Raw genomic sequence first — 24,467 nt, forward strand, 5'->3', positions numbered from 1 at the left:
AGGTGGCAGAAGACCGGGAAAAGACTTTATTTAACATAGTAGAAGAAGAAGAACTCCGTGTCCTTCACGACCACAACAGCAATCATGGCGACTGCTACCAAAATCATTCAGCGGCTTCGAAATTTATTATCTGGGGTAAGAAAAACATTCTCAGACTAGATAGTGTTTGTCCTGTTGGAGACTGGATGAAACCTCGTAACTAACATGCCAAATGAACGCTGAAGCTACAGTAGCATTAAGGAGCTAGTCAGTGTGGCTAGTTTAAGATAGCTGGCTGCAGATATCGCAAAAGGTTAAAAAAGGTTAGAAGTGTTGTTAGCGTTTATTTTCAGCAACTATTAATATTATAATATGTTAATTCACTCTTGGTTGTACTTTTCAGCATGACCTGCAAGCCAAACTGCAGCTGAGATATGAGGAGGTTGCAAAGAGGTAAGTTGTTAAGTAATTATTAAGTTGTTTAATTGAGGGACTAGAGAAAAGAAGAATAACATACTGTACTCACTGCTTATTTGAATGTCATGTAAGGTCATTTCAGGTAAATTTACATGCAGTGTGAAGATAAGAGCATAATAAAGATCACTCACATTATCGTGCTAACACAACAATATTAATATAAAGCCCCGAAAATGATCGTGATCTAGAAACGCTTACGTGACATTCAGTTAAGCAGTGAGTACAGTATGTTATTCTTCTTTTCTCTAGTCCCTCAATTAAACAACTTTTATTCGTGAGGTGATGAGCCGGTCGGCCGTCCTGGCGATGTAAACAAAGTGAAGATAGGACTCGGAAAACTCTGAAAACATCCCAGACAGTGGGACTCTGGAGTTACACCCATTGTAGACAGTCATGACTCTCAGGCTGCATCCGAATTGCCAAGTACCTACTCAGTCTGTCAGTAGGCAGTAGACAGCACCTACTATCCGTGCTGTATACTGTTAGTACCTACTATTCAGTAGGCGCACACAGTAGGAAGATATTTGTTCCTACTTCTTCTGATTCATTCAGTATGAAAGTGGCGTCATTTACGTTAACCGAACCGGCCGCATCCACCTGTTTTTGTTTTGTTTTGTTTAGCTTTATTCAAGAAGAGTAATGCGCATATACAGTCAAAAAAGAAAACAATATCACAATGTAAATCAAGTAAAAGACAGATTCAATAACTAAATAACATACAGTACATAAAGGAAAGTACAAATGAAAGACAGAAATATACAGAATATAAAATCAACCAATAAAGACGCATTTAAATAGTGAAATCATTATTTAAATAGAGGGGGAAAGGTTTTATAATAATGTATACATTTGTTATATTTTCTGTTGTGAATTAAAAGTAGTGATTTCAGTCGGGACTTTAACTCTACATTAAAAATTGATTCAATTAATCCACGCTCGTTTGTTTTGATTTGAAGGCGGACGTGAAGTGACGATTTACGTGTAATTTCGCACTGCATTGTGGGTGGTAAAACACAATTAATTTCCTGAAAGGATGCATCCGATCCATACTGCATAAAACCCGGAAGTTAGTATCCATAATGAAATGTTCAGTATACTGAGGTGGACCCAAAAAATGCATACTGAATGACCACGAAAGTTCAGTATACTGAAACTCCATACTGACAAGTATGTACTGCCCACTGAACCGTGACTATTCGGAAAGGGCCACAGAGTTATTTTCAGAGGATTTACTTGATTTCTATTTCTATTACATTTAAGTGTGAAAAATCACATATTAAGCCTTTAAAAATGCATGTTTTCTTCTGAAATTTTCGGTCTCTAATGTAAGGTCATTTCCTATCTGACCGCTTCTGCTTCTGGCACTGCATTTGTTTTCACTTTCCCGACCCAAACCGTGGCACACCCAGACATTTAAGGCCCCTAAGATCTTGGCGTGGCACACCAAAACCAAAATCCATGCACTGAATTTAAAAAATGCTTTTGTATTTCATGGTATAGGCTGAAAACTTATTCAGGCACCAGTTATCCACATTATTTGTTAATTATGTTCCTTGTGGACAACTTTAACTTTAAATTCTGTGTACAATGCTTTTTCTCTAGGACACAGCCACCTCCCAAACTACCTGTAGGACCGAGCCACAAGTATGCCAACAACTACTACTTCACCAGAGATGGACGTAGAGAGTCTGTACCTGCTACTGTCGTTATGTCTTCACAGAAGGCTCTTCCAGCTAGCAGGTACATGTCTCGATCAGTACATTTTTCTATGTATGGTAATAGTTAATGTTTTAACCAGATAAGGGTATTTCTCTGATTATTACAACTTTCATATCACACATTTTAACAAAGCTGAATTAAGATAACAAGCATCTCAAGCAAACCTGATAAACCTGGCAGGATTATTCACACTTTTCCTTAACAAGCACCTGTCACTCCACATCAAGTTCATCTCTTACTAAATCAACTTTTGGGAAAACGTTGTAAAATAGCCAAATGTTGAATGAGACTTCTGATCTTACAACTCCCTTAGCTGGAACCTTACTGTTGAACACCGACACAGGAAGTGTTACATTTGCATTTTCAGCAGATCAACAATGTGAAAATGTTGTCCTTACACCAAATAGAGTAAACATGACCAAATACATTCAGCACAAGCAAATACAACTAAATAAAGACAAGGCAACCAAAAGTAGAAAACACTTACACCATAACCACATGCAGCCAAGTCAACATCTTTAATGCAGTGGTTCTATAAGTGAGATGGGGCCCATGTAAACAGACACATTCACATTATGTTAATGCAGTAAGGTTCATGGTTAGGGCGGTAGTTGTCTAATGCGGACAGTGCAAATTATACAAGTGAGGGGTAATCTGAAATCCCACTATAGAGGTCTATGAGAGATGTCTGCACATTTTGGTAACACAAAATAATCCATCTGTGTGATCTGCTAAAGATGTTTAGATCTAATGTATTTTATGTAAGTAGGCTGGTTTAACTTCTAAAGTATTTGCCATCTTTATGGCCCATGATAACTGATAAGATAGGTTGATAGAATACCTGTGTTTATTTCTGAAATATTTTGTATCTCTTCTAGTCAAGTAGTTGAAGCCCCAAAGCCTCCAGTGACCCCGGGTGCTGTGTACAAGGAGCCTTCTCTCTCCACAGACCAGCCATACCTTTAAGCAGCAGGATTATCCCATTCAGCACCAACAACTTCATTTATCCACCAAACCTGCTCCAGCGGCCTGACCACTGCATGAATTGGTTGTATCCTGTATAATACCAAGTGTGAATAAAATGTGTTCTATTTAAACTTTTTGTCAAACTTGTTATTCTAGTTAATTAATGAACCACAAAGTGTAAGAGGGATTACATAACTTAAATAACATGTTTAAGTTCATCACAATAACAATTCAATTAAAAAGCTGACAAATGACTGACTTATTCTGCATTTATGTGCTCCTCGGATGGTCCCAGTTTCAGAGTTGGGACGTTGTTCTACGTCTTTAAATTGGACATTTAGCCCCCCATGTGATGATGAATATGAAGTCGGGGCAACTATTCTTTCCCGATTTGTTGCTCCGACTTGAGCAGACGTTCATGTGCAGTTTAATACTCGGAAACTTGTTTTTTCCGATGTGTGTCTGACACCACGTGCATGCACCATTAATACCAGTAGAATACTTCACATATTACAATCAAAAATGTGTTTCGGGTTGAGGATTACCAGTAATATACAATTTTGGTTTACAATCTCAAAAATTCTCCTGGACCCCGCTCAAATCCACAGGACTTCTCCCTGCTTTTATGCCTGTATTAACACTAAGATGCATCCAGTTAAAAACAAGTCAAGTTAATAAACCGGACTGTCCTAAAGCTCTCCTGCACACCTGAACAGATGAATATAGCCTCATTTAGCCAGTTTAGTTTCTGAGCACAGTATAAGCAGACTGTAAATGAAGATGAATTGGTGAGAACACTTAATTTGTTGGTCTAATCAGCAAACGTAATTGAATACACCTGTGACGGTGGTCATTATGTGACATCATAAAGCCTCCACACACACACACACACACACACACAGGTGTTTTTAATTACGCTGGCTGACAAGACTAGAACAGGTTGTAGATGTATAGGTGGAGCAATGGTTAGAGCCTATCAATACAATTATCAGGATATTGGTGATTGATATATTCCTGAGAAGAGGTCTAATCATGGTCCAATCACAAACACCTGTGTGAGTGTAAAGGTGCTTTTAAAATAAGTAACTAGTCTACATTTGAAGGCTACACTCAAAATTATTTGTAAAAATCACACTAGTAGGCTACCAGACTAGAAGCAGCATTTTTGTGTCGAAAGGCTGAAATAAAACGATGCTTCAGTGAAAACACTTTTTTTTTTTTAAGAACACAATCTCCATCATTTATGTAAAATTGCAGCGAATAACTTTCATAATTTACGTACTACGTGATTAAATAATAATTTAATTTAGAGAATTAATTTAAGCATCGGAAAAAAAAAACTACAAACAGCGTCGGCCGTTACGTTGACAACCTGCTGTTTGACAGCTCTTGCGTCATCTTTATGCGCCGCGTGCGCTGCATCTGTGGAGGACATCGAGCATGGGACACCTTGGCGTTTTATGTCTACTGTTCCCATCTCTGACTTATTTGAATATTTTGGGTAAGTAGCTGGAATTATATGTGAAATAGTGAAATAGTGAGTCAGTTTTAATGCGTTATTGTAAATAAATGGAGGTGAGGGAGAGAGTTTTAACCAGGTGTGCTGCCCAGCAGTTTGAATGGGGTGTTACATTGCAAACTACATTGGACTTTGTCTGTGGCATCTTGTGTTTTCTTAGATGTTGTGTTGATAGACAATTGCATAACATTGAAGCCAAAGTTTTGCATTCTAGCCCCAACGCCAGATATGTTTTTATCTATTCTACTGAAACGTATAGTTTGTTATTTAAAAGATTGAACGATCAAAACAAAGGATGTAATCTACCACTTCCATTTACGTACATTTCTAATGAAATACAATTTTTGCAGCTCCACACTTTGAACAGTTTCTTTATCAGATACAGGACACAGTTTGATCTGATTGAAAATGTCTTAATTTTCTCAGTTTTGTTGAAATATAAAATAAAATGTCATTGGACACAAGTGAAGACTGTTAAACTGCATGAACAAGTTTGATGAAATAAATGTATGATTCAACCCAAGTCTCTTTTGTCAACATGTAACATTTAATCCTTGAGTTTGTATTTTTATTTTAGTTTTTCATTCAGGACAGAATGACTTGTACAACTCATTACTTTAAACCAGTTTTCTATTTCTGTAGGATTCCTTCTGATCCCTCTGACTTGTTATCTGACTGACTGACGATCAGCACAGAGACAGTAAACAGTCTGTTTACATGTGTTTCAGGTGCTTCAGCTCACTCTCTTCCGCCCTGCAATGAGCAGCTGGAGTTCAGGTGTGACGATGGCCTTTGCATCCCTAAGCTAAGAGTGTGTGACGGACAGAAACATTGTGTGGATGGATCAGATGAACACAGCTGTGGTGAGTACACCGTCGATGAAGAGCCATTCCAAACTGTAAAAACACGCCGCACACACAGTCTGGTTTGGGTTTCATGGGCTCTTTTTATTTACATCATTATTTATTTTTTTGCCAATCAAAGAAAAAAAAAAAACTGATATGTTTTAAGCACTTTTCGAATATAGTATGATTTGAGAAAAGGGAAGGAATTCAAAGTGCAGACAAGATCGAAAAGAAACAAGATATGGAAAAGACGAAATTGTGATCTGGAAAGAATCAAATGAGATAAATAAAAATTCCAACAGAAGTATAAAAATCACGATGCATTTGAAGTGCTGAGCAGGTATGAATAAAAGGCAAAGGGCAAACAGAAAGGTTTAAGCATCAACTCAAGGTGGTACAGACCTGATATCAATAAAATCAAGGTATTCTGTGAGTATCTCTGAAAAACTTCCCTCATTGGTCGTGAGAGCAACGGCAAAAAATAAAAAGGGTGGGTGTGATGTTTGGAGTATAGGAAAGGTAAAGAGATCAACAAGTTGTGGAACAAAGGAGCATACGGAGGCAGGGACTTGACTTTTTTTTTTCAGAAATTCAGAAAATGTGACCTTGAAATCTTTCTTAAACAGAAATATTGTGCATGTAACTAAACTGTATGTATTTGACTTTGCTGAAACTCGAATAATGTCAAGTCCATACTGGCTGGAGGATGTAAGTAAAAGGTGATTATCTAGGATTTTCCCAGTTTCTGCTTAATCAGTTCCAACAAATCCAAACCAAATGGTGTCAAAGTCTAACATCCTAAGACAATCTTCATGTTCAATTTCCTGTGTTCAGATGTGGAAACCCTTTTACTTACACTCGTTGTCCTTTTTGAAAGAACAGTATTGTTAAATAGTGGGTTTCCCAGCTTTAAGTATAACTTTGTTTATTCAGGGTTTACACTCTGTTACTAAGAGGCGTGCTCTCACACACACACGACTTACACACATGCACAAACAGGACCTGTGTACGTGCATTAATGAAGAGATGTCATAGTGGGGCAGCAGAGATGTAAGGGGGTTTTTGGTGCCTTGCTCAAAGGTACCTTGACATTACTCTGGAAGTGACCTGTCACCTCTCCAGCATCCAGAACAATTTCCATACTTTGATCTGCACCAGGACTTGAACCCCAAACAAAGTCCCTACAGACTGAGCTAGCAGTATCGTAAAGGTTAATTCTTGATAACTTTAGCAGAATACCATTGCAGATTTGTCTTTAATCCCATTAAGTAATGTGAGACTTTGACATTAAATTCCTGAGGGATTTGAGTTCAAGCATGAACCACAATTTCTTAACACGAGTGAAAAAGCTTCGAGGGGAAGTTTTTTTTTTTTTAATTAAACATAACGATTACTGATGTGAGCTTTGCCTGAGACGGTGTTGCTCAGAGGTTAGCAAGTTGAAACCTAACTTCATTGCTTTGCCTTTGGTTTCTTCTCTTTTTATTTTCACCATCCATCGAATTGTTATTTTAAAGAATTCATAGAGAATTCTTATTGGTGTACATGAGTCTTTAGAATAGTTTTTTAAGATTCTACCTGTCAATCACCTGTCTGCTTGGCAAGCACTTTGAACTACATTTGAATTAATCTGACAGGGGAAATAAATATATAAATCATTAATCCACCGCACACTGAAATGGACTTTACTGTGACTTTGAAAGCGTGTTTCATCTGTAGCTTCCTCAGGTTTGTCCAGCCGATGAATGATTTTTTTTCTTATATGTTCCTGCAACCGACCAGCACCTGAGTACGCAGGTTATCTGTGCATGGGGACTCCTGTTTGGTGTTATATGGTGCTATAAATTGTTGATTGAATATCATAAAACTTTGGTAGTTATCTCATCAATAATTCTGTGAAAAACAAGGCTGCAGGAGTGCTTCAAGACTTTAACATTCAACATGTTCTGCAGTATGATTACTCGTCTGATTAGTCATCAAACAAATATTCCATCGGGTTATTTTTTTCCTTGTCTTAATATTTGTAATGGATATAAAATTGAAAGTACAATGGTAGAGGATTTAATGATGTCACTCGGCCTCACAATTTAAACAGGCCAAAGGTCGACCCTCAGATAATGGAGTGTCTTCGAGCTTATGAGCTGACTGCATTGGGTTTTTTTTTAACAGCTATTTTTAATGTAAACTTGTTTTATTTCCACTAACATAATTTAGCCAACATGTTTATTAACAAAAAAGCTTACATTGAACTTTTTAAAAAACGTTTTCAGATTGTACTTTCAGATATATTTTATTATTTTTTTAGTTTTCTTGAGTTTCTATGAAACTGCACACAGACCTTTTTATTAGATATACTGTAACTTGAGCTGATACATCACTGACTCCATTTAGAAAAAGGACGGTTGAAGCCTTGCAGATTGTGGATCTGAGGCTCTTATGAGGTTATCAAGTCAATCACTGCTGTAACTCTCACCCTTGTCAGGTCACCTGGGACCTCGCACGCAGACTCCTCCGACATGTGCAGCGTCAGAGTTTCGATGTAAAAACGGGCAGTGTATCCGTCAGTCCTGGAGGTGTGACCACGACCGAGACTGCTCTGACGGCAGTGACGAGGAAAGATGTGGTGAGTGACGTGGCTTTAAGTCCTCAAACAATGGACATTTACGAGAACATCAGTGTGACTTCCCTTTTGGAATATTAAGTACAAAACTATGTAGACAATCTCATCAGCGACTGTTTTCCCACGGTTCAGGTTATTGGTTCCTGTGAGGTAAATATTTGATATTTTCTAAAGCCTCTGTATGAAGCCTCTGCCTCTAGCTTTTCACCCAACATCAGTGTCTGACCAAACAAAAGCCTGAGGTGTGTTGAAGCACAAAACATGTTGTCCAATCCCGTCTGAGAGCCTCCTTCTTTTATTCACAACTGCTTTGAACATCCACAGCCAAAGGAGAGCTGTAAATCCTGCCGCCTTAAAGATTTATGAGACAGAAAATAGGAGAGCTGAGCTAGTCTGATTCTTACTGTCTCACTTACAATCTTACTTCTGACTGTTTGATTGTTGATAGCTGCCCCTGCTAAACAAATACTTCTGTTGAAGGTCACACTGTGCTGCTTTTTTTTCTGTGCAAATATCATGTGTACAGCCTGTTTCAGAAGAGAAGAGCTCTTTAAGGAGAAAATCAGCACCTTTAGTTTAAGCGTGAGATGTTGATTATTACTTTACATGTTGGATACAATGAAATGCTTTGTTGGTGTCATCTAGCAAGCAGCCAGCAGAGGGCAGTACAGCTTTGCTCCACACTGAAGAGTGCCCTGCAGACCGTTGCGTCCTCAGGCTTCTTTATTTATTTACATGAGGAACAAGGTCATTAATTATCTGTGTCCCCTGTCAGTTTCCCACTGGCTGTGTCAGAAAGTCTCCATAAATCTTAACAATGGCTGAATCTCGATGTCCACCTTAAACCCTGAGACTTAAACCCTTACAGACTCAATTGACATCACCTGCGCAAGGTTTGAAGGGCTTGAAATGGTTAAATAGGAATGGTATTTTATTTGACATTTTTTACTTTACTCACTCACAGCCATTGCCCTTATAAAAAGTTCTTACTTACGGTAATATATAGGCTATATATGTGTATTTCTCCATTGTGGGATAAATAAAGGTTTATCTTATATAACGGGACTAATATGCTCTCTGTCTTTCTTATTTTTGTTAACAGACTTGAAGTAAATTTCCAAATAAACTTTTGGTAGACTACTTATTTACCATTTCCCCCTTTTTTTCCCTTTTAAGGCATTTGTTTACCGTTCAGTTGTTGTGAGCTTCCCCTGGTAAGCTTATCTTTCATGTCACAATGCTATGAACGATGGGTAATTCCCTCGCACTACGCCCCTTTTACGAATATCCACAGTTCAGTATGCAGTACATACTTTTCAGTATGGATACTAACTTCTGGGTTTCATGCAGTATGGATTGGATGCGTCCTTTCAGGAAATTAATTGTGTTTTACCACCCACAATGCTGTGCGAAATTAACCGGCCGGTTAGGGAAACGTAAGTGACGCCACTTTCATACTGAATGAATCAGAAGAAGTAGGAACAAATATCTGCCTACTGTGCGTGCATACTGAATAGTAGGTACTAAACAGTATACAGCACGGATAGTAGGTGCTGTCTACTGACAGACTGAGTAGGTACTTGGCAATTCGGATGCAGCCTACGTCTGCAGATATGCCCACTTACAGACAGGTTGCATAAAGGACTTGGAAAAAGTTAGCTAGAGATCCCTTACTCACTTGAGGATTTGACAGTGGGACAGCCCTAAGCCCTCACAGACTTACCATGAACGCAAATGATTAGTCATGTATATTTATTTATTTCTCTCTCTCGCTCTCTTTCTTTCGCTCTCTCTTTCTTTCGCTCTCTCTTTCTTTCTTTGCCTTCAGCTGTTTGTTGTTTAATTTTTTCATTTGTGTTTTTCTCTTGGGTCTACAAATCATCCATTACAACATAATAGAAACATTGTTTGCCGAAGAGGAAATCCTGATGTTAATAAGTCTCTCCCAGAGGACGGCACTGGACAACTCTTGCAGCACAATTGTGAAATAAACATCCTCACCAGTATCAACCCTTTTAAATGAGTCACATCACAAGTTCATCAGGTTGGCTCACCTCTCAAGCGTACCTTAAAGTCCTCAATCAGCTTAGCCAATTGAACCCCAGCTTTGCCAAATAAATAAATAAATAAATCTCAGAACAACAAAAATTAAAAACCCAGGACTCAATGGACAGACCTCGGAATGAAATCATCATACAAGTGTTTACAAAGAAATGTTGTCACATTAAGAAATATGTTCTGTGCGCAAATGAGAGACCACAGTAGCAATCATTCATGGGCCACAAACCCAACAGCTTTCCTTTCATCTTTATTGAAATCACTGATGACGTAATGCTTGTTTTTGTAGATCAGAACGAGTGTGAGGTCAATAATGGAGGCTGCTCCTATGTGTGTGAGGACCAGCTGATGGGTTCCATCTGCCGCTGCCCTGAAAACATGAGGCTGATCGGAGACGGCCAGTGTGAGGGTGAGCCTGCACGCTGGACACCTGCTAACAGTCACTAAATGTACTTTTACATAACAGTGTTGTAAAGAATTCTTACTTGTTAGTGCACATCATGTAAGAAATATATCAGACAGAAGACTTTAAGGTCAGTTAATGCAGGAGTCATTTCTGTATGTTAAGAAAGATGCATTATATTCACATGTAGTGACCTTTGCTAACCATCTTTGTTTTTGAGTCTGGGAAGCTGGACGTCCATTTATAATGTTAGAACATTTCTAAGTTGGGCCTGTCCAACTCCTTTTTTTTCTGTTTGTGTTTGTCCTTTCACCCAGAGGTCAATCTGTGCCTGGAGCGCGATGTGTGTGATCAGCTGTGCGTTGCCATGAACAGCAGCCTCACCTGCAGCTGCCATGAGGACTACCAGATGAAGCTCACATCCAGAGAGTGCAAGGCCAAAGGTGAGAAACCAATGCTTCATTATCCTGCTAAGAAACATCCTGTTGTGTGTGATGTCTCGCTCTCCTGAGAGATCCAGAGTTCTCTTTGTTTGTAAATGAGATCATTATTACCGGCATATCAATTTCAGATGTGTTGCTAATTTTCAGAGATGGATTGTTCTGTGTGAAAACCCTACACATTAGCGTTTTGCCTATAATCGATCCAAAGACAGAGAAAGACTAAGTCCGCACACCAGACAAGGGCAAGGGCCCGAAACATTACATGTGGTGATACTTTCCATGAAATGTTAATGGGAGCAGCTTGTGGTGTACAGACTTAGTGTTTGTCTTATCGATTTAGTTAGTTTTGCAGTTGCATTAAATGATACACACTGCTATGTGGCCTTTGCCGGGAGATTTATGGGAAGTACATTTGGTTTTATGGTTGCTAATAAATCGATACAGACTATACAGCTAACAAGGGATTGGTGCAAAGCTGTGGTCTGAACCTATGCATGTAATGTAGGAGTAGAAAGAAAGATGTCAGCGGGGGGAAATAAAAGCCAGGCCTACATTTGGCAATAAGTGTTGATCAGAAAAACAAAGCCTAATATTTCATTGTGTCCTCTTAAAAAACCCTTCAACAATGTTTATAATCTGCAGTCATGAAGTCTGTTTTTCAGAGTGCAGAGTGCACTACTTAATCACAGGACTATTGTATTTAATCCATGATGTACGCTTCATGATCATTCCACTGTTTTCTTCTAGATCTAAACCAGCAAAGAAAGTTCTGTCTGCATGCTCGTCATGACAGGTCCCCTTCTTAAAACGTTTTTCAGAAGCATCTCAACATGTGGTGTGTTGAATCACATTTTAAGACTGTAATTCAAACATTTTCTACCCACGGAGATGTGAAAGGAAATTCAGTTCAGTTAGGGTGCAGAATGAAGTTAGAAGCAGGTATTAATTTATGCAGTGGACACACACAGTCTGAGCTTTTCTATTTGTCTTGACATTTTCAACTTCATGTCAAAGTGAGCGTAGCATTCTCCCCCTTATTGGCAAGGAAGTTGAACTGGAAAAATGCTGCTCCACCCACCTACACTCACTTAATCCGTCATGTCCAATCTCAAGTTGGAAAAGCTCTGAGCTTTCACAGGACTTGGGATGGTTTTTTGTGAGGCAATAGAATGGGCTACAATTAGACTGATGAGTATTCAGTAGATTGATTATATTCTTACTTGCTTTGACTGACAACCATTTAATTATATTTCTGGACCCCCTACCCCACCTATCATGTCCCCCCTCTTTGTAAGTCTGAGTGTGTCTCTTTATCTCTTGTCCTGTCTGTTGTCTGTATGCTTGTTGTCTTTGTGTTTGTTTTGTACTTGCTTATGCTTACTTGTTGACTTTTATTTTATTTTTGTTACTTTTGTTTTAAAGTTCACATGTGGGGTTTTGGTATGTTTTCTTCCCACACCACTAATGTTCACACTCATTTCTTTATCTGCCTTTTACGATGGATGTATTGGTTCAAATGTACCTATATGCTTTTAATTGTTATGTGAACATTCATCCAAGACAACTCTATTATAAAAATATCTTGGTTTTGTTAAATCAGAACACACAGTTTACAGCTTCATATTTCCATGTTCACGTTTCTAATCGTATACAAATTGTTACCAATCTATAATGCTATAATAATTAATAATGACTGACAATCATTGCTAAGTGGTGCTAAGCACATGCAGCTAACATAATTACATTTGCAGGTAAATTACTAATAGCCATTTATGCCTGCAATAATGATTTCTGCTTCTTGTTTTGTAGGAAATGAGGCTCAGCTGGTTTTCACCTCATCTAAAGGAATACGAGCGATAAGCATCACTGGCACTGAGCTCAGGGAACCCGCCTCACACATATCTGGACCTGGACCAGTCGGGGTCTTAGCCTCCAACCAAACACTGTTCTGGGCCCAGCAGGGACAAGGCTCGGTCTACAGGTAACAGAGTGTTTACTGCTGCAACCCAATACGCAAACACAGCTCTTTTATTATTGTTAGAAGCTGATGTGCTCGAGGGATGCAATCCAAAAATTCTGTGATTCCATGTGAAGTAATAGTTTATCTTTTTACCGTATCTCCCCCTTTTTCTACTCTATCCACTGTCCTGTCAAAGAAAGGCAAAAGTCCAAAAGAAATCTTTAAAAAAAAAACAAAGATGCAGAAGAGGCATCAAATGAAAGTCTGTAATTGGGAATAAATGCATTTTGGGGGGTTTTGCTGTGGAAAAACAAAACTTGAATAAACAGGAAATATTACAGGCAGTTTTTCCATTTTGAAATGACTGGGGTTTCCAGGGTTGACCTCAATGGAAAGCAGCAGGATCACGTGTTGGTGCTGAGATCTCAAGGTTCAGTCTCGAGCCTGGTTGTAGACTGGATCCACCAGCTCCTCTACTGGACCAGTATGGAGAGCGGTTCTGTTAATGTTGGCCTGCTGGACGGCTCGGCTCAGCGTCAGCTCATCACAGGACTGGACAAACCTTGTGCAGTGGCTGTGCATCCTCTACAAGGGTAGGACATTTACTGTTTAACACAGATATGTTTTGTTAAGCCATCCGTTAAAACCACTTAGGGAGAAGCACAGCAATGAATACGCTAACAGATGACAGATTGTATATATAGAGGGCTGCTTGAAGTGACTATTTGTGACTATTTGACTTCTCTTGGTGTGTCTTTATTTGAGTTATTTGCCAACAAGAAGCAAAAGACCATTTTCAAATCTTCAGCCAACTTTCAAGCCAGGTTTTTGATTCATTGTCTTTCTGTTATGTTTCAATTATAATAATGATGATAATATATCAATTAGCTGTCTCTGTTCTTCTTCAGGATGCTCTTCTGGGCTCAGTGTGGCAGCTCCCCAAAGATTTGGAGGTCCAGCTTGGATGGTCAAAACCAAACGGCTCTGGTCAGCAGCTCAATAAGCCGCCCTGTGGCTCTCTCTCTTGGTATGTTGGGAAATTTTACACACAGGCAACTGCACAGTGAACTTCCTTATATTCACAATCAAATCTAAAAAATGCTAAGAATAAATCATTAATACTTCCTGTATAATACAGGAACAAAAAGTGTGTGAATCTGTTGACCTTGACTCGATGTGCACACATTCATGTTTGTTTTTAATCCCAGATATGCCTCGTCAGCTGCTGTACTGGGTTGATCAGGGAATGAGGAGCATCTCCAGAGTTGATCTCGAGGGCAGACACCGTAAAACAGTGGTAGAGTCTAACGGTTATCTGGACCGGCCGTTTGGATTGGTTGTTTTTGAGGTAAGGTCAGACTGGTGTACCCGAACTCTGCAACCAATGCGTTTTAGGATATTTCCATTTAATCGACATATGTTGCATAATGTCGAATAACGGTAACAACCCTTCTGGAAACATCATGGCCTAGGAGGTACACAATTAAAGTCCTGTCACTTTCTGTCACTAATTCTCACACATGCACACCTCCATTAAGAAAACAGGAAATCCCCTTTTTTCTTTCAGTGCTCCCATCCAAATTTCTATAATTCTGATAAAGCTATTGGTCATGGAGAAAGCGATTTGTACTGTGGAGTTCTTGAAAGGTTCTTTATGGTTAGATTGTTGACTGTTGGCGTCACAGCCAAGAGGTTCCTGGTTCGAATCCCCCGTTGGTCAGGGCTTCTCTGTGTGGAGTTTGCATTTTCGTCCGTGCATGCGTGGGTTTCCTCCGGGTACTCCGGCGTCCTACCGCAGTCCAAAGACATGCTTGTTAGGTTAATTGGTCACTCTAAATTGCCTGTAGGTGTGAATGCAAGTGTGGCTGGTTGTCCCCCCCCCCCCCCTCCCCCCCCTACCCTGAACAGAACAAGGGGTTTGTATGATGGATGGAAATTGTTTGGATCTTGCTGCACAAGCATGCATAAGAGAAAAAGCTTGTTGTGATGCAAACACACTTATGGACTGGCATTGTGTATGCATGTCACAACACAACAGGAAAATATCACACAGGTGAACTGTTTGAAAAAAAACCTGCTGCTGCTAGGCCTGTGCACAGATCCAAATGCTCTGTGCTGGTAAACAAACCTGGTATTTACATCAAAGATTGGCCATGTGGTAAAATATAGAAAATTTAATTAAAGCCAATTTTAACATGACTTATTACCAGGGAGCACCTTTAACACTGCCTTCAAATGTAATAACGTCTTTGTGCTTATTCTCTTGATCAGGGTTTTGTATATTGGAGTGAAGAAGTGACAAACTCCATCTGCAGAGCCAGCAAACACAACGGCTCCAACCTCCAAGTGCTGCTGTCAAATGCCACCTCTCCGGGAGGAATGGTCGTCATCCAGCCTGCTCTCCAACCAAACGGTACGATCAGTCAAATAACTGCAGCATATTCTCTCTTTCTCAGACTGTGTGGTGGTTTTTTTTGCAGATAGTTTAACATAAGGAGAGGTGACAGCAAAGAGCAATGGTCATTGTTTATATCCGGCCAATACTGTAACTCTCATTTCCACGCTAAGCACCTGTGTTATGTAGATACTAGATAGTAAATGAAGCTGCGCCCATGGGTGTGCTGGCCTAGAATGAGGTGTGTTCAGGTGCATTACTGGTGTCGTGCTGTCTTTAGGCAGCTGAAAGAGATTGTGCCATTGACCAACAAAAACTTGGCATGAAGTCCTTTGCTCAGTGTTTTCCTCCATGCTATAAAAAGAGTGCGTAATCGGGATAGTAAGTTCACCTGAATAGGCGGGATCACAAAGCATTTACAGTCCGCTTGTTACTCACACAGATGCACGGCAGCGCTTCTAATCTTCTGCTACATATCAATTCCTTTTTTTTTTTATCTTGTCAGTCAAGTGGAAGTGTTAAAAAGGACACAGAGTCATGATGTCCTTACAAAAGAATCATAATAACTTTATTTATTTACTCTGTTTACGGCAGCTTTAAAAACAAGAGTTTACAACGGTCACAAATGTCGAGCAAAAGCATACTTTCGAACCAAGCACAAGAACCCAAAGGACAAAATAAGCCAGACCTTTCCGTGCTATAATAATGATCAGTAAAATCTTAAACTCTGTTCTAAAACTTGTGGGAATTATTGACTTTAAAAAAAAAAAAACACAGGAAAATGGCAGATTACGTTCTGATTGATGTTATTTTATTTTACACCCAAAATACAGAAACACCAAATCAGCCTTAGGCTTCAATGTGGGAGGGATGGTTCAAGCTGGACCTGCACCAAATGAGACAAACATGCGATAACATTGTTCAGAATTGTAATAACGATTTGATGTGTGATGAATATTTCAAGTTAAAGAATGAACATCAGCTACAATTTACAGGTTATATGTTCATCTGCTGGTCTTCATGTTGTTAACAAAACCTGTGTTTGTTCCTCCCAACACACAAAGTAACTAAAAAAGCATTTTTCCTGATTCACCTGAGTGTAGCTGATAGCTTGCTTGTTCTATGTGACGGCTTCAGAATGGTGTGACAGCATGGCCATCATACCTCCATCTAGGTCAAATGTTTGCATGCTGACACAAAGCATTGCTTGTTTACATGAACTGTTTTTCCTTTTTAATGCGATAATTTCAAACTTTCTGAAGAGGTGTTTGTTGTGAGTGCTCAAATCCCCATTACAAAAGAAATTGTGATTAACTGCAGTTTAAACACATCCTTAATGCACTTTCTGCACACATCTTTAGATTGCTGCTTTCTGACCTATCATACTAAAACTACCTGGCAGTAACCTCTTGACTCTCCTCTGACTGAACATGTGTCTGATTCTCAGGGCCCTCTGTATGCCGACATCCTGGGACAATGTGCGTTGCAGAGCTTCAAGGCATTCTTCGCACGGTTCCTGCAACAACTGTATCTGATCCTACATTCTCTGGAGTCCTTTCTCTTATCAGTAAGAAACTGCTTTGTTTTTTTTGTTTCTTCAAAATATTTTGTCCAAACAGATTTTCACCACATGACTGTAGAAACTTCCCATGCGTTTCTTTTTTTAGCGTTGGCACTAGAGTACACTGCTGTTAAAAAAAAGACACTTTCCGGTAACTGGGGAGGGTCAACAACTTTGCCAATAAAATACATCCCCGAAGCAGCCCTACATTCCAGACTACATTGGAATTTGTTTGTGGAACGTGTCATTCCTGAGATTCTCAGATTGACTCTCAAGATGAACACCAAAGTTAGTTTGTCCCAAAGTGTTTGTCATTCTTCCTTAACTCCGAGGAGCAGGAAGTGAAGTCACTCACACTGAGGTCAACATGATCACTCCCATCTGAGTCATATACATGCAACAGGCAGCATCTGTCAGTGTGCATTAACACCACCAACGTTTTATTTGGGATCTCAGGCATATCTATACAGACGGCCAAAAAAGAGGTGAACATGTCATACAATCGAAATACTTCCAGAAGCCTATTGAAATAGGAAAATGTTCTTGGTTTTGAGCTACATATGTTTTCTCATCTAGTCTGCATGTAAAGCATCTTCAAAGAGCTACTGTGTGAATAGTGATGCAGCTTTTCTTTTTCATGGCAGCCACTTTTTGTGTGTTTTTTACACTCAGAAGTGGTGAATGCTACTCAACAAAACCCTCTGTCATGTCTGTAAAGGCTCCAGAAAGTGATTTTGTGTGTGTGTGTGTGTGTGTGTGTGTGTGTGTTCCCCAGTGATTCTCAGTGTATTGCTGGTGGGAATGGCTCTGTGGTGGTGGAGAGAGGAGCTCAGCCCATCTGTGTCGCTCACTGAGCAGAGCTTCTCCCTCAAAGAGTCCCAGGACCCGCTCATCATCCGGGAGCCACCCATTGGACGAAACACACATCCTTTTAAGGCAAGACAAGTTTTGTGAACTCACACAGTGATGCACATATAAAGCAGACATATGGCCTTCATGCACTTTAAACAGGAGATGTCATTCATTGAGCTGGACGTGTGTACACTTTAGATATATATAACAGTCTCAAAGCGATGTTTATTTTCCACGTCGTGCTTATTTTAGATGCTGTGTTTATGTGGTGGCAAAGAGAAGTCATTTCAATAATGATAGAAAACTACTTTAAAAAAAAAAAATATCATTCATATCATATCAAGAAGGTCTTTGTCTTTAACTTAAATAGTTTTTGGTTATTTCACATGAGACATGTCTGTATCTCTCTATGTTCACCCTCTTCCTCCCCTTGTGATGTTTGTGTCAGCTGGGAAGAAGTGATGTCTCAAATCGTTGAGCATGTTCTGGCCACATTTTAAATCAAACTCTGATGACCTTTTGAGGGTTGTTTGGCTGCACTGTTTAAATCCAATCAAGCCTCACCCACAGCTCTGATGACGCTTGATGAACTTGAGTGTTTCAGTCACAGTAAAACAAACGTTTCAGCATCTCTGCTTCTATTGTACATTTGTTTCCTTAGTACTTAAAAAAAAAAAAGTGAAGTAAATTACACATTACGAATGATCCGTTTTAAAATATTGTTGCAATTAAATCTTATATTTATATGTACAAGGAAAAGGATTCCTTAAAATTGGATTCGCAGCACTCGCACTATTCAAACAAACTCACCTGTGGGGGTCAAAGGTTCTTGGGCACGGTACGGATTGCCCAGTGTGAGTGCACCCTTAAAGGGGACATATTATGAAAATTCCACTTTGACAGTGTTTTTGAACATTTATTTAGGTAACCTGAGTGTCTACCGACCCACAAAATGTGAAACAAACCCATCCAGCCCTTTTTTTTGTGGTCTACATAAGTCTTACAACACAGAGAAAAATGCTCTGTTTCAAATTTGCTCAACTTGTGATGTCACAAGTTGGATTCTGGTCAAAAAAATCCCCTCCCCTCCGCTGATATCTCCACCCATGGACTCCATCCCCAGCCTAGAGCAAAACTTTTGCGCAGGTCTGCCATTTTTATTCTCGCTACAGATGAGTGATGTCTTCTGGGAAAACTCAGTGGGGCTCAATGCATTTAAAGAGACACACACACACCAAAACGGAGCGTTCTGAGAGAGCTGGTTTATAACAGGGTCACAAACCTCCTCTGGTGCTTGATGCATGTTATAATTTAGACCACAGGGGACTGTTTGAAAAGGTGTAAAAGGGCTATAATGTGTCCTCTTTAAAGCGCCCATAAGGAACCTTCAGCTTGTGTTGATTTTAGCGACCCCTGTGGATAAAGTTGTACCTTTTTATCTCTTTGCTTTTCTTGTCCATTACATGCAGTGTTCTGATGAAGAAAACAATTCCTGCTTTCTACAACAAGATGTAAAAAAAAAAAAAAAAAAAAAAAAGACAGTGCTGATAATCTCCCAAAAGCTTTAAATGTTATTTCTATGAAAATGTCTTCATGCTTCAATCAACTACATTAACATTTTGAAAAACATTTTTTTTATTTCTTATAACTTCAAGACATTTAAAATAAAAAAACAGATGCAATTGAATGTAAAGCTTTTGAGGTTTGACCACTCTCTGATTTATTGTAACAAATTAAGTTTGGTAGTTTAAGGCATTTCTCTTATAATACTCGTAAAAGTTATCATAAGCACGAACAATCGATGTTAGTGCAGCCGTGAGTCTACAAACAAGACAGGATCCACAGGTGTTTCCTCCTCAGGAAGCCATGCCCCAGTGCTACTTCCTTGTGACCTTCCTTAGACATTATTCACAGAACCTGAATAACATGACAGAGGGATTACACCAAATTACTACAACTGAGACATAAAACAGTTTCCCCAGTTAGTCAATGCCCTGCTAACTGAGACTGCCAAAGTACTAAGAGCTGCTCATGGTGACAAAATTCTAAGAAAATTCTTAGAATCAGGACATTTTCTAAGAATTTCCCCTTACAGTCAGGACTAGATCCGTGTAAAGATGAAAGTTATTCACAAAGTGTCTTAGCCTTTAAGAGAGCTCCTATGGTGTAAAACTGTTAGAAGTATTGAGGAGGATTTTTAACAGGCTTAAGAGTTTCTCAGCTTGAGGAGAAATTCGAGAAATGTTCTCCAAACACTTCATGGATAATATTTTTGACTCATATTTGGGCCGAACAGACAAAAATTATTTTTGCAGACATTTCAATCCATCTCTGACTTTTTGCCAGTACAAAGTGAGACATGCATGTAGAGTTCCTCGACATGTGGTTACCTGCACAAGTGCATCCAATCACTAATTAAGACCCCTTTACCTGCTGATGTAACAATCGGCATGTGAAGAAGCTGGTGCACCAGTCGGACTGTCATTTCAAACATCTTTTAAAAGTACATCTTACAAATTATAACACAGACGCTAATTTCATAGTATTCATGAATACACAATGTTTGACTAGATTCTATGATTGACTTTGTGCAATTATGATCACTATGAGATTAGCATCTGTGTGATAATTTGTAAGACGTACTTTAAAGTAGAACGCCTACAAAAATGTTTGAAATGACATGCCCTCTTGTGTTGCTTTAATAACTAGTGTTGAGTATTTGGGTTTAAAAAAAAAATGTTGTGATCATTGCAATTAATGTGTTGTTGGCTGCATTTTGATATTATTGATAGTTCGATTGATACCGTTTTAATGTCCGGTCATGTGTTTCTATTACATTAGCTGTTTGTTTATCTGTTAGTAGTCCACACATCTCTTTCTTACTAATGGAAGTAATGTACTAACCTCAAAAAAAATCCTGTCTGATTTTATTGTTTATTAGCTTAATGTTATTGATTTTCTTAAAAAGCATTTGGGGAGCCTTCCCCCAGATAAACACTCCTTGACCCGCTCCCATCACTTTATAGGCTTATGGTGTGCAGTATGTCGACTAAGCCTCATGTCTCCCTGTCGCCAGGAAACTCTGGTTAAGCCGGACTTGGAAGGTGAATGAAGGCAGCGTGTCACACATGGTCAGCTGACCAGGCTTCCCCCGGGGCCATCTTCACCTCGCAGTGCCCTCAGAGCAGAGGGGATGACAGGACAGCAAACCATCTGAAATCATTCAGGAAATGACTCCATGGTAAATATAAGATTAGCAAAGGCTTAAAGGTTCAAAGAAGAATTAGTTTGAGCTTCTGGAGTTTGTGTTATTTTGTTGGAGATGTATTTTGTATTCACTCTTGAAGTTGAGAGCAAACATCAACATCAAGCCTTCTTCTTTAGCATGGTCCTAAAGAGGTCACAAGTTTAAGTACGTCTGAAGATCAAGATGGGATCTGTTAAGATTAAAAAATTGTTTTGTTTAACCCCTAACTCTTCAGAAAAGAAGAAATCAGCAGCTGTTGGAAAAAAAAAATGGATTAAGTCTAAATGCAGCTCACTTGCTGATTACAAATGTGTGATTTGATTTCAAAGCTTTGTTTCCTAGACACAAGCAATATATATATTTAGACTAAAAGGGCAGTTAGGGAAAACTTTGCAGACCAAACAATTACTACATGGATGAAAAACAATGGTCTAATCACACAGTAGAGTTTAATTGCACTTTCTTTTTCCCTATCCTTTACTTGTTCAGTGTTATGGCTTGTTTTTACTTTTCAGCATCAAACCGGTATATCATCATTTATTGGAGAGCATCCTCTTGACAATAACTGGTGTTTCACTTGTAGCTTTTGGCCTTTGACAGTTTTTTGTGTATGTATGCAACTCTTTGGTCAATAATGTTATCAAATGAAAATGTTGAAAAATTACGATTTTCCACACACTGGATTACAGGAATAGTTAATTATTCATTTACAATCAGTTTCTGGTGAAGACTAAGTTGTCATTTGATAACACTCTCGTAATCATACATTAAAAATGAATGGCAATGACATCAGGAAGTCAGCGCTATTATCCAAGAAATAGGTGCGGTTATACTAGAGCCACTCATTCTGTTATTCAACCCCCAGCCCTACCTTTTTTTTTTTTAAGTTTAACTTTGAAAATGGCCTTCAATGAGAGAAAACTTTATGTGGTTTCTTCATAGATTTGAATCGTCTTTAATTCGGACAGAAAATTAAAAAAAAGTATACAGAAGGAATTAAGTTTAAAGAAATGTGTGTATGACATATTGTACAGATTTAGACATTGAAACTGTAGAGGAAGGTTTAAAACAGCTGGTTTAATATCAATATGACTATCAGCAGATCGTTTTCATTTTTCTGAGTGGGGAAACAATCCTCAGTCTATTTATGCTTGAACCATAAAAACTTGCAAGATGTCGAATCTTTGCATCATGTGCCTCTGCGTTTAAGCATGAGTGGATGCTCTTACCTGTTTACGTCGGTGCTGAAATGAAAGACAAGACGTTTGTTGTAGGACGTAATTAACTTTGAACAGAGCCAGGTTAACCGTTTCCCACATTTCCTGGTCTTTCAAAAAGGCTAGCTTGCTCAGCTGCTAGCATCGATACATATTTACTGTACTTGTATGAGATAATTGTATTCCCCAAATATGCCGGGGATGTGTGGGGGATGATGAAATTATGTTTCAGTGAAAGTGCGGGCGTCGCAACACCCGCGGGTGAACACGCTCCATTGTGTTTTCGAGAGCACTGCTCTAGAAAACACAGTGGGGAAAATAAAGTTAAAATGGCAATAATGTAATCTATGAAATCAGAGTCGAGTATTAGGCCTGTTGGATTTCCTTCCGAGAAGAAGCGGTGCTACACTGGGAAGAAATGTGTGTCTTATTTTGTCTCCTGTTTGGTTTTTCCTCTGGTGCACAGAGCGTGTGTTGTGTTGGAGTGAGTGTTTGGTTGATGGACCTGCCTTGTTTGTATTCTACCTTTTTCTGTGACGATCTAAAAAAATATGTATTTAAATCTGTGGGACTGATTCCAATCCTTCTGCCTTATTTTGTTAGTTTCTTTTCGACCTGCTGAGTGTGGTTGGTATTTATTTTAAGGGATGACTTATTTATTTTCTTGCAGAAGTGCTGTAGTTGCAACAGGGATAAGTCTGTTAGATGCTGTATATGAATCAAATAAACTTGTTTTATGTTTTTCCTACATATTTGTGTATTTTTATTACACCTTTGTTTTTATCTTCTTTGCCTCTGCAGCTTTGACATTTCAGTGCCATACATTTATAGGAGTCCGTAGTACATAAACCAAGAAGTGTGAATGTAACCATTCGATTTTAATCTCACATTTGTTAAGCACATTCACAAAAATACAAAGTACAATGTGTGGTGAAATGTTTTTGTTACCTGTCCTGTCAAGAGTTATACACATTATGTAAAAGAAATACATAGAAAATACAGAAATATACCTCTCAAGTGTACTATTAAAGTTTTAAAAATATGAAACCTATATTTTAAATTTCTCACAGCATTGTCGTTTACATGTGAAAACCTGACCCAGTCCAAGAGGTGGGGGGGGGGGGATTTCTCACCTTGATACTGCCAATCTACGGCAATTCCTGTCAGTTGTTGGTGACTATAAATTCCTGTGAAGAGCCGTTAATTTGAACTTCCACAGCAATTTACAGAGAACATGGCGCAGAAAATCCTGCTTTTCATGCAGCGAAAAAATGCTAAAAAAGAGAAATGGTACTTTTCAATCCCAGAGACACTCTGTACCCTGGATACATTTAAAGTACACAAAAACCTCTACAGAGTACAAAAAAGTTGAAAAAAATAAAATCCCATAAAGAGTTAAAAGATATTGTGTATTTCGCAATAGTATTTCTGATGTGCAAGTGTTTTTCGAATGGTGAAACAATCCAGCCTCTAGAAAAAACACTTGTAGCTTCCGGTGCATTACCCACCACTTCTGCTATGTTGACCTACTTTAAAGGTACCATAAGAGGCAAGGCAAGTTTATTCATATAGCTAATTTCATGCCCAAAAGCAACTCAATGTGCTTTACACAGGAAAGACTAATACAAGGCTCAAATATTAAAATACAGATTCAACAGGAGTGCATAAAATCAAGGAGAATTAAATCATTTAAAAAGAGACATCAAAACAATTAGATTACATAAAACGTATTTGTAAAGTGCAATTACAACAAAAATCAAGTGTAAGCTTAAAGGCTCAGTCCAAGGCACATTAAAAAATAAATGTTTGGAGCACATATAATCTCTGATGGCAGCTTGATCCAGTTACCGGCAGCGTAGTGACTAAATGCTGTCACATTGTTTAGTCGGGACTCTGGACTGAACAAGGTGAACAGAGTTAATAGATGTAAGGTTTGAGTGTCTGAAGAATGTCTCAACAACTGATTCACACTAAGATATACACTTAATAATATAAACAGACACAAAATCAGCGTTTCATGTTCCATGAGCTGTTTCACTGCATATCTAGCGTCTACAGTTCACACAGGAGATTAAAGTGGAGCAGTCTGTGCCTCAGCAGCTGACGCTTCTTCTTAGCTCATTAGGTTACTGTTAGACCTGACCCAGTGACTTCAGCCGATTCCCCGGTGTATTTTTAATGAGTCTTTATAACTGTAAAAGTAAAA

General features: G+C 38.8%; 2 protein-coding genes across 3 annotated transcripts; both read left to right on the plus strand.

The window, feature by feature from the left end:
• Nucleotides 1–21: 21 nt before the first annotated feature.
• Nucleotides 22–3,272, plus strand: ndufa7 (NADH:ubiquinone oxidoreductase subunit A7). Its single transcript, XM_020656691.3, has 4 exons — nt 22–135; nt 383–432; nt 2,059–2,196; nt 3,054–3,272. Exons 1-4 carry the CDS (start codon nt 85–87, stop codon nt 3,139–3,141), a joined length of 327 nt encoding a protein of 108 aa, XP_020512347.1. The 5' UTR covers nt 22–84; the 3' UTR covers nt 3,142–3,272.
• A 1,247-nt stretch (nt 3,273–4,519) lies between these two features.
• On the plus strand, nt 4,520–23,009 carry LOC110000173 (very low-density lipoprotein receptor). 2 transcript variants are annotated; one of them, XR_010666522.1, is made up of 14 exons: nt 4,520–4,642; nt 5,389–5,523; nt 7,988–8,128; nt 10,473–10,592; nt 10,904–11,029; nt 12,839–13,010; nt 13,367–13,582; nt 13,898–14,016; nt 14,198–14,337; nt 15,261–15,402; nt 16,832–16,951; nt 17,721–17,881; nt 20,874–21,038; nt 21,534–23,009. XR_010666522.1 is itself a non-coding variant. In XM_020655366.3 (13 exons), the coding sequence occupies exons 1-13, from the start codon at nt 4,582–4,584 to the stop codon at nt 20,907–20,909; spliced, it is 1,689 nt and encodes a 562-aa protein (XP_020511022.2). In that variant the 5' UTR covers nt 4,520–4,581; the 3' UTR covers nt 20,910–23,009. The 2 variants fall into 2 exon arrangements, 1 of the variants encoding a protein (XP_020511022.2); XM_020655366.3 differs by having other exon boundaries at nt 20,874–23,009.
• Nucleotides 23,010–24,467: the final 1,458 nt, after the last annotated feature.

This window comes from Labrus bergylta, chromosome 6 (assembly GCF_963930695.1).
Source record: "Labrus bergylta chromosome 6, fLabBer1.1, whole genome shotgun sequence".
Taxonomy (NCBI): Eukaryota; Metazoa; Chordata; class Actinopteri; order Labriformes; family Labridae; genus Labrus; species Labrus bergylta.